Source organism: Hipposideros armiger, unplaced genomic scaffold (assembly GCF_001890085.2).
Source record: "Hipposideros armiger isolate ML-2016 unplaced genomic scaffold, ASM189008v1 scaffold_29, whole genome shotgun sequence".
Taxonomy (NCBI): domain Eukaryota; kingdom Metazoa; phylum Chordata; class Mammalia; order Chiroptera; family Hipposideridae; genus Hipposideros; species Hipposideros armiger.
Genome location: NW_017731379.1, coordinates 5,074,369 through 5,085,377, shown reverse-complemented (window position 1 = coordinate 5,085,377; position 11,009 = coordinate 5,074,369). Strand labels below are relative to the sequence as shown.

Here is an 11,009-nt window from a genome sequence, read left to right as displayed (position 1 = left end):
CTGCCACCTGTTGGCAGCTCAGCGACAGCTCAGCTTGGGCGCAGCTCACTGGCCCATGTGAGAATCGAACTGGCGGCCCTGTTGCTCAGAATTCACACTCTTAAGCCAACTCTTAACCAACTGAGCCACTCGGCCGGCCCAAAACAATTTTTTTTAAAGAGGCTTTCCTATCAGAAATAAAGACAAGGGCACCGAAAACTCGTAGAATGAAGTGCATTGCCTATTCGTGCAGGAGTTTATCAGTGTGAAGTTCTGATAACAATGGAATTGGTGGAAAAGTAGCTGGTGTGTAATTAGTTTCCAAATTATAAATTACATAAAGCAATAGATACAAACAGCACTTGACACCCAAGGTCCTCGATTCAGTCACCAGATACTTATTTAAGTTTGGCACAGAGGGAGAAGGAAAGAATAATACAGGCTCTCTACGATTTAAGAGAGAGGACCTGTACACAGAAATAGAATGCTACAAATAATTATAATACAAGAATGAAAGCAGTAAGATTATTCATGAGGGGTACAAAAAAGGTGTTAAGAGAGTTCCGAAGGAGAGATGCTTTCTCATATCTCATAGAAAGACAAGAAAAGGTTTCATGAAAACACAGGGGCATGTGATGTAAGTCTTCAGAGATGACTAGGATTTACAGGGAGAAAGAAAGTGAAAGGCATTCCAGTGATAAGAAGTAACGTGAACAAAAGCCCAATGAAGACAACTTTCCTGTAACCACAGAAAAGAATAGTAGAAGTTAACACTAAGGCCTTTTTGGTGGACTGAAAGGTGTCCCTCAAAAATTCATGATCACCTGGATCCTCAGAATGTGATCTTATTTGGAAATAGCAGGGTCTGTGCAGATGTAATGAATTAAGAATCTTGAGGTAAAATCATCCCGGATTTAGCCTGGGCCCTAAATCCAATGACTGGTGATCTTACATAAGAAGAGGAGAGGAGGGGGTTGGCCGAGTGGCACATTGGTTAAGAGTTGGCTTGGGACGCCAGCTCTCAGCAGCAGGGTCCCAGTTCGGATCCCACATGAGGGCCAGTGAAACTGTCCTCTACAGCTAAGATAGTGAACAACATCTCGACCTGGAGCTGGGCTGCCATGAGTCACTGGCGACGGCATAGGCTGCAGCTCCTGCTGCAGTGGGCTGCCATAAGCTACCATGTGTGGCTGGCAGCCAGCGTGAGCGACTGGCAGCCAGTGTGAGCTGCCAAGAGCTGCCGTGAGCGGCTGTCCAGAGACCGGCGACCAATCTGCCTCACCCAGGAAGAGCTCAATGATAATACCAATATGGGCCAGTGAAACAACGTCCTCCACAACTAGACTGAAGAATAAAACGACAGCAACTTGTCTGTTCCCCTTCCCCTGATTCCTCAGCACTGTTCCCCTCCCCCAATTCCCCAATAAAATCTTAAAAAAAAAAAAAAATAAGAGGAGAGGAGGGCAGTCCAAGTGGAGCATTGGTTAAGAGTTGGCTTGGGACGCCAGCTCTGAGCAGCAGGGCCCCAGTTCAGATCCCACATGGGGGTCAGTGACACTGCCCTCTACAGCTAAGATAGTGAACAACAGCTTGACCTGGAGCTGGGCTGCCATGAGTCACTGGCGACGGCATAGGCTGCAGCTCCTGCTGCAGTGGGCTGCCATAAGCTACCATGTGTGGCTGGCAGCCAGCGTGAGCGACTGGCAGCCAGTGTGAGCTGCCAAGAGCTGCCGTGAGCGGCTGTCCAGAGACCGGCGACCAATCTGCCTCACCCGGGAAGAGCTCAATGATAATACCAATATGGGCCAGTGAAACAACGTCCTCCACAACTAGACTGAAGAATAAAACGACAGCAACTTGTCTGTTCCCCTTCCCCTGATTCCTCAGCACTGTTCCCCTCCCCCAATTCCCCAATAAAATCTTAAAAAAAAAAAAAAAGAGGATAGGATACAGAGAGAGACACACACACAGAGAAGGCCATGTGAAGAGGGAGGCAGAGGCTGGGGTGATGCAGCCACAAGCAAAGCAAAGCTGGGGGTCACCAGAAGCTGAAAGAGGCAAGGAAGGGTTCTTCCCTTGGTCCTTCAGGAGGAACATGGCTCTCTGTTAATACCTTAATTTCAGCTTCCAGAACTGTAAGAGAACAAATTTCTGCTGTTTCAGTTTATGAATTGTGGTCCTTAGTTACAGTAGCCCTAGGAAACTAACACAGCTTGGTTAAGAACAATTAGTAGAAGGCTACTGTGAAATAATAAGAAATTAATCTCTGCCCCTGGTTCCTGCTAATATTTGGTTTTTAACCAAACTCTAGTAATGTCCTGAGTGATAGGAGTTTCTGACACAAAGCTCTTAAATCCCTTGGAATTTCCTGGGTAATAGGAGTCTTTTGTTCGAATGCTGAATGCCGGAGGTGACTTTTGTGGGCTCTTGGGTGGGGGCTGATCACCAGAAAGACCAAGCTACAATTAGAAACATAACTTTCAGCTCCCTTCCCAATCTCTAGAGTTGGGAAAGGAGCTGGAAATTGAGTTAATAATCCATCATGCTTATCTGATGAAGTCTCCATAAAAATCTCCAAAGTAGAGAGCTTCCAGATTGGTTAATATATCCACATGCCAGAAAGATTGGTGCATCCCAGCTCCACAGGGACAGAAGCTCCTGTACATGGGACCCTTCCAGCTCTTGCCCTATGTATCTCTTCATCTGTATCCTTGCCTGTATCCTGTATTATATCAGTATCCTGTATAAATCAGTAAACATAACTATTTCCCTGAATTCTGTGAGCTGTTCTAGCAAATTATCAAACCCAAGAAAAGGGTGATTGGAACCTCTAATTTATAGCTGGTTGGTCAGAAGCACAGGTCACAATGTGAACTTGTTATTGGCATATGAAGTGGGGGCGCACAGGGGCAGTCTTGTGGACTGAGCCCTAAACCTGTGAGGTCTGTTCTAACCTTGGTAGATAGTGTCAAAATTGAATTGAATTGTAGGACAACCAGTTGTTTGCAGAGCACTGGAGAATTGCTTGATGTGAGAAAAATCCCATACACATTTGGAGTATGAAAGTATTCAGTTGAGTAGGCAAAAACACAGGTTTCCTTTTCAGTTAAGCACTCAATGCTCATGCGTTTCATTTCATTTCACTTTAGAAGAAAAAACTATTAACAATAAATTTCTCCTTTATAGGCATATTCTCATATTACCAGGCAATTGTATTAAAAAATGAACAGAAGACAATAAAATGCCATTACTTACAATGTGTGACTCCAGCCAGCGTTTGGTAGAAAGTGGGAGTATCACTATCATCAGTGAGGGTCACATACACACCTCCAGACAACAGCCAACGAGAGAAGGTAAAAGCGTCTTTGTTTAGAAGAAGCCAATTTCTAAACTTTTCATAGTTTACCTTTTCACCCTAAAATTAAAACAAGAAAATATAGGTTTAGTTAAATTTTAAGGTATCTCCACCTGAAACTTAAAAAAAAATAAGGTGTCTTACTTGGAACATGCACAACTTGAAATATGCAATTAGTTGACATTTACCTACAATGGAAGGATTACCTAAATAACACCACAGTCTACAGACTTGGAAATCGAACTGTTTTAAAAAATAATTGTACTTAAAACTTCCACTTGCATAAAATCTATGCTAATTGCAAATTATTTCATCAATTCATTAAAGCAGTGCACTGCTACTAATAAGCTATATTTTATTTGCTAAGGTATATCCTGAAATCAGTAAACTACGTTTCTTTCAATATTTAATAAATCCAATTTTTCACTTGCTTTATCCCTCCTCTTTAGTACCTCAATCTATCAAAATTAGCATATTTTAAATATGTATGAAATTTAAATGCTCTTTCAACTTTCATTGGCAAATTAAAAACAACTAACTATCCAGCAGTACTCATCCAGAAGGCATCAATGAAAACATGTATTCACAAGTCAAGTATGATACAAAAAGAAACAAGTAGCTTTCTATTTCTTCGCTTTCTTTCCAAGTATTTGCCTTATTAAATCTCTGGAGAAAAACAGTGCTCAGGCTAGGAAAGAACATCAATCACATGGTTACAAAAGTCAATCTTTGGAAGACAAGAGGACTTAGGTTGAGTGAGGGCCAGATGATTCTATGAGAAAAAGGGGAGAAACAACTCACAGGGAAATACAGTGAAGGATGACATTCAGGAGCCTAGCAGCTGTAATCCTGACCAGAGATATTAAGGGATACAAATAATTTATAACCTAAAAGAGATATGGTAGAAATAATTTCTACATTGTTTAGTAATATCCTATTAAGTGCAATATGCTTAGCCTAGTAGTTTTCGAACTACTCAATCCAAACACTCTACTCAACGCTGACAGTCTTATTTCTCTGAATGGAAGAATATGGCATTCAGACTTGCTGCAGGGACATGTTGAGGACATTGCCAACATGTTTAGAGACTGGGGATCAAAACCACATTCTTTCTTTACCCCACATTTAGTCTAGAAAGTGTTAACAGTATAAATTCCACAAGCACATTTTACACGTTAATATCTCTGACATTGGAGTAAGTCTTAAAACCAACAGTATCCTTTAATTATGAGCACATTCCTTCTAGCATCCTGACACCAAGTGATTTCTGAACCCCACAAGACCTACACCAAAGACAATACAAGAAAAGATCCATGTTGCCAAATCTAAGGAACACTTCTAGGGGATCAGAGGTCAACTCACTTGACCTTTCAGTTTACATGACATAAATACTCCCTGCCCTTGAAACATTTTCATCACTTGGCTTCCAGGTCACCGTTCTCTTTTGGTTCTCCTCACATGCTATTCCTTAGGCTCCTGGTTTGATTCTTCTTCACCTTGCCAATCTCTGAACGCTGGAATACAGGACTCAGTCTTCCAGTCTGTTTTCTATCTAAATTCACTTCTAGATGATTTCATCCTCACCTATAAGCCAACAAAGCCTTTCCCCTGAACTCCAACTTATTATGTCAAAAAGTATAGCTGACAACTCAATTTGAATGTCTAATATAACTCTCCAATCTAATTATGTCCTAAGCCTCTCTTGATATTGAACCCCAAACCTCCCTCTACAGTAGTCGTAGCCGTCTCAGTTAATGGCAGCTCATTTATAAATCAGGCCAAGCACCATAGTCATCCTCTGCTCTTTCTGTCATAGCCGATAATCAATACAAGAAAAGATCCTGTCAACTCCACCTTCAAAATAAATGCAGAATCTAAAAACTTCTCATCATCTCACTGCTACACCATGATTTAAATGACCATCATCTCTTACCTGGGTTATTAAGATATCGTAATTGGACTCTTGCTCAGCCTACCTTCCACATAAAACCCAAAATAATGATGTTTAAAAATAAACCCAAACTCATGTACTCCTGGGCTCAAAACCCTCTAATGGTTTCCATCTTACTCAGGATGAAAGTAAAAGAACCCCATCTCACTAACTTCATTTCCTACTACTTCCTTGCTCACTCCATGCTAGCTAAATTGGCCTCTTTGTTGTTCCTTGGACATGTCAAGCACACTCCCACCTCAGGGCCTTTGCTATATTTATATTCTCTTCATGGAAAGTGCTTCCCCCAGATAACTGGTTTTTTCTCACTTCCTTTAAATTCTTTGTTCAAATGTCCCTTTATCTGACAAGCTTTCCTAATTATCCTATACAAAGTACTGACACACAGCCACCTTCCTATTAGCACTTATCCCCCTTATTCTACTTTGTTTTCCCCTATAGCACGAATTATCATCTAATCTACCTGCCTAATTTGGGCCTAATTTTTAAAGAACCGGGTAGCTAACCATATTTAATTCCTATCTATAAAACAGGAACGTCTGCACAAACCTTATTAAAATAAAAAAATGTAACATTTCCCCCCAAATGAGCAAAGAGCATTAATGAATTTGACATCTTGGTGAAAAAAAAACAATTAATCAGGCCTGAAAAGATTAGATTACCTTTTTTCTGACCAGCAAATGCTTGTTATTGGAGAAAAAATACCATAGCCAAGTTTGTCTTGGAAAACTAAAATACTATCCCGGTAACTTCCAGTCAGTCAGTCAGAACCAAAAATGGAAGAGGCCAATCCTTTTGCACCAAATACTTAGAAATGCTGAGTGCAATGTAACACCATAACCCCTACCAATAACTGCACAGCCAAGCTCAAAAGCAAGAAAGGGAAATCTCCAGGTGCTACCAGTACAGACGTAGATGCAACTCAAAGCCAGAGTGGTGAAATGCTAAGGCCAGAGAGTCCAAAGAAACATTAGAACCAGATATGTGCACATGGCTGGATGGAATACTGACAATCAATGCCTATATGGTTAGGAAGGTGACTAAACAAAACTGAACAAAAACCGACTGAATAAAACCAAGAGAAGTAAAGGGCTGTCATATCTGTGAAATGGAAGTGAGTTGAATAGCCACCCATAAAAAATCATACAGCTCTGAGTGCTGCAAGAAAGGATCAGAAACTTCTAAAAGGGTTTTACTCGACCACCTCTAGGGACTTTTCCCATATTAGCAGACTTCTGAAAAGAAAAAAAAGGAATTTTCTCTGTTAAAGACACACATTTTCTACTGTCTAAGTTTTGTATAATGAAAATATATTAATTATGAAGACAGAAAAGTGACAATTTTCTTTTTGAGAATTTTTAGAAGAGTTTGAGCCGAAATGATGACATATGCCAGGGAGCAAGATCTCCAATGCTCCCAAAAATGACAAATTTTTTAAACCCAAATACTTCACAATGCAAATCAACTAAGTAAAACAAATGATAAAATAGGCCTTGATGGGTCATGGAAGTACCAGAACAGCTCAGGGCAAATGAGTGATGTATCTATGTATCTATGATGAAAAGCAATGGCACTACAATGTGAGAGATCACCTGTGTGTGTGTGTGTTGGTGTGAGAGTGTGGGAGTGTTTCATTACATCTTAATTATAGGCAATTGTTTTTACAGTAGAATTGGGAACTTTCAGATGAATAAATATAGCAATAATAAGGGTCATGGACCTTTGAACATAGCACATAGTTGAAACCAACTGTTAACATACAAAAATGTCAAGAATATGGTACACATAAACATCTATTAATCATAGCTAAACTCATTTATACAACAAAGAGGTAGTACTCTGTCAACAAGTAGGGACAAAATACAAATCTTTAAGTACCTCTGAGAAACACTTCCTGAGTGTATCTGGGACTTTACCATCCACAGCATGGAGCATTCTTTCCATTTCTTCCCGTAAAACATAGCTCCCAGATTCGCTTGCAAAAAGACTAAAAATGTCTAGGAGAAAAAAAGAATAAATTAATCTTATCATAGATTAAATATATCCTGGTGCAAGTAGGGAGGGAAAAGTAACAATTATTGAGTGATTATTCGTGCCAAGCACTTTATAAATATGTAATTTAATTTATTCCTCAAAACAAACAAACAAACAAAAAACAGGCAATGCAAATTGAAACAGTAATGTGATATCTTTTCAAACACACCAAACTGCAAAACTGTTTAGGTGTGACAATACAAAGTGTTAGAATAAATTGGGAGAAACAGGAACTCTTAAAAAACTGTTACTGGAGAGTATGAATTGCTGCAACCACTTTGGAGAACAACTTGTCAAAGTTTAGGAAAGGTAAATATGCATGCTAGAAATTCAAGTTCTAGGAAACTCCACTTCTACCCTTGAGAAATTCTCATACATGTGCATGTCCACGAACAACAATGTTGTCTGGGGTATTGTCTGTAATAAAAAAATCTGGAGAAAAAAAAAAGTCTATCAAGAAGCAAATAAGTAAACTGAGATACATGCACACACGCACACACATACAAAATGATATACTATTATAGCAGTTAGAAAAAAAAGAACAAAATGTTTCAAGATGGATAAATACCAAAATATTCAAGGAAAACACAAATTTCAAAATAATATGTACAATATACCATTTAAAAGTTTAAAATCTGCAAAACAGTTGAAGATATGTTTAAGTATATATAAAAATGTCATAAATGTATAAAAACCTATATGAAGAATGAAAGATCACCAAAGTCAAGAGAATGATAATCTCTGAAGGGAAGAACAGGGATTGGACCATGGAAAGATACAAAGAGAGCCTCAGCGTGGCTGTAATTATTTTTTCTTGAAAAAACAAGATCTGGGGCAACTATGATATAATGTCAAGGAATAATAAAGCTGGGTGGAGGTACATATGTTTGAAATATTGCTGTTATGGGTTGAACTGCATCCTCCAATAAAATATGTTGAAATCTTAACCTGCCGGTACCCATGAATGGGGTCTTATTTGGAAAGAGAGAAGACAGAAAGACACAAGACCTCTAAAGGCCCAGCGGGTTCCATTGCCTGCCCTCCCACATCCTGTGGCCGATTCCTTAAGGGAAGTATATATTGCTGTAATGCTCTGACCATCTGTTATGGGTTCAACTGTGACTTCCCAAAAGATTTAAAGTCCTAACTTCAGTACCTGTGAGTGCGACCTTATTTGTAGATGTAATCAACTTAATATGAGATTATTCGGATGGGCCCTAACCATTAGGATGAGCCCTAATCCATTAGATTATAAGAAGAAAAGACAGACACAGTTGAAAGAAAGCCATGTGATAAGATAGGCAGGCTGGGGTGAGGCAGCTGCCAAGGATTGATGCCACCACCAGAAGTTAGGAAGAAGGAAGGATTCTTCCTTACAGCTTTCAGAGGAAGCAAGGACCTGCTAACATCTTCATTCCGAGATAACAAATTTCTGTGTTTAAAGCCACCCAGCTTGTGGTATTTTTGTTACACTACCCCCAGGAAACTAATAAAATTATATAATAAAAACAAAAATTTTAAAATATATGTTGGTGTTTATGACCCCAAAAATTGTTATTTTTAATTACTGGCTTCCTGGAGCTACAGTATGTGTTTGTTGGTAGAAGGACACTATTAAAAAAACTAAGATCACAGTTAAATTCCAATACATAAATTGGGTTTATGGATATTTTCATTATCTTGATTGTAATAATATGGGTATATAAATGATCTCAAAACATCAAAATGTACACTTTATATATGTGCATTTTATTGTATGTTAATTATATCTCAATAAAACTATAAAAAAGGAAATAAAGACAATATCCCAGAAAACACGGATGGACAATGATCAACTAAGGTTATCTTCCTTTTCATATTTAAGAAAAAAAATAAATGATGCCCTCTCATTATAACATTTGCCTGCTAGTAGGATTTAAAGGTCATGGATTTAAAGGTCCTTCCATTTAAAGGTCATGGAAGATAGGTGCCATCTTCGGGGCTTAGATAATTCACCTAATAAAATTAATGTCTAAAATTAAGAGTAAAACCATTAAAAAGAACTAAACCTTTTACCAAGAACCTGTATAAAACATTATCAAGTAAATGAACTTTTGATTCTACTTGTGAAGTAGGGCAAGAATAGATTGTTAAATCTATGCCATCAGAATTCTTTTTTAAATAACAGCTTTTTGAGTTGTAATGTACAGTCCATAAAATTCACCCTTTTAAAGTGTACAATTCAGCAGTTGTTATTATATTTACAAGGTTGTGTAATCACCACCACTATCTAATTCTCGAACATTTTCATCCCCAAAAGAAACCCTATACTCATTAGCAGTCACTCTCCATCTCCCTCTCCCCCTAGCCTCTGGCCACCACTAGTCACTTTCTGTCTCTATGGATTCGCCTAATCTAGACATTTTATATACATGGACTCATATAGTATGTGGCCTAATTTGACTGGCATGTATCCCTTAGCACGTTTTCTGGTTCATCCACATTGTAGCATGTACCAGTAGTTTACTCCTTTTTATTGTTGAGTAATATTCCATCGTGTGGATAGACCACATTTGTGTTGGATGCAGCAGTTGATGGACATTAGGGTAATTTCCATTTTGTGACTATTATGAACAATGCTGCTATGAACACTCAGGTACATGGTTTGTTTTTTAAATGAATACAGTTGACCCTTGAACAACATGGATTTGTACTGCATGGGCTCACTTATAACAGATTTTTTTCATTATCTGTACTGTTTCTCGATCCATAGTTGGGAGTCACAGATCGGAAGGCAGACTATATGCACAGATCTACACCATTTTATATTGGGAACTTGATCATCCACAGTTTCTGGTGTCCGGAGGGGTGGGGGGGGATACCGAGGGACAGCTTAGTTTTTGGGGAGTCAACAGTTATATGTGAAGTTTTAACTGTGCAGCAGTGGCTGCTCCTAATCCCCACATTGTTCCAGAGTCAGCTATATGTTTTCTATTTTCTTGGGTAAACAGCTAGGAGGGGAATTGCTTGGTCATATGATAATTCGATGTTTAACAAAAGTTTGAGGAACTGGCAGTCAGTGTTCCCAAGAGGCTGTACTATTTTACACTCCCAAAAGCAATGTATGTGAATTGCAACTTTCCCACATCCTCACCAACACTAATTATCTTTCTTTTTTATTTTAGCCATCCTAGTGGTTGTGAAGTCATGTCCATTGTAATTTTAATTTACATTTCCCTAATGACTAATTATGTTGAGCATTTTTTCAACTGCTTATTGGCCACTTGTACATCTTCCTTGGAGAAATGTCAATTCAAATCCGGCATCAGAATTTTGAGGTAAACTATTCTGCACACAGATGTTGTGTTATCATTTTGAGATAATAAAAATACTTACATTTTGCTTTCTCTTCATCTTTGCCTCTTGTAAGAAGGACAAGTCCAACTATTAAATTATTGAAGTGCAGTCCTTTTGATGTTCCACCAAAAGAACAATAAATCACCTAGGAGAAAATGATAAAGCCAATCTTAAATGTTTCAGTTGTTCAGAAACTTGAGACTGCTAACCAACCCCTTTAACAAATCTTGTCTCCCTCTCTAAACAAGGCTCTGGTAAACTGCAGTGAAATGATGTTAAGTTTCTCCCTCTTCCTCTTTCACATCTTGTTATTGCCCTCAGCCAAGAACACACTGTACCAATTCTAAAGTACAT

The 11,009-nt window shown here is 38.7% G+C and overlaps 1 protein-coding gene across 1 annotated transcript in view; it reads right to left on the bottom strand.

The window, feature by feature from the left end:
* The window catches only part of USP32 (ubiquitin specific peptidase 32), a 213,444-nt gene that overhangs the window by 101,530 nt on the left and 100,905 nt on the right, over positions 1-11,009 (bottom strand). The window contains exons 3-5 of the mRNA XM_019636738.1: positions 10,695-10,800; positions 7,164-7,282; positions 3,235-3,394 (exon numbers count right to left, since the gene is read on the bottom strand). Of these exons, the coding sequence (XP_019492283.1) occupies positions 3,235-3,394; positions 7,164-7,282; positions 10,695-10,800 (385 nt within the window). The remainder of the gene's footprint in view (positions 1-3,234; positions 3,395-7,163; positions 7,283-10,694; positions 10,801-11,009) is intronic.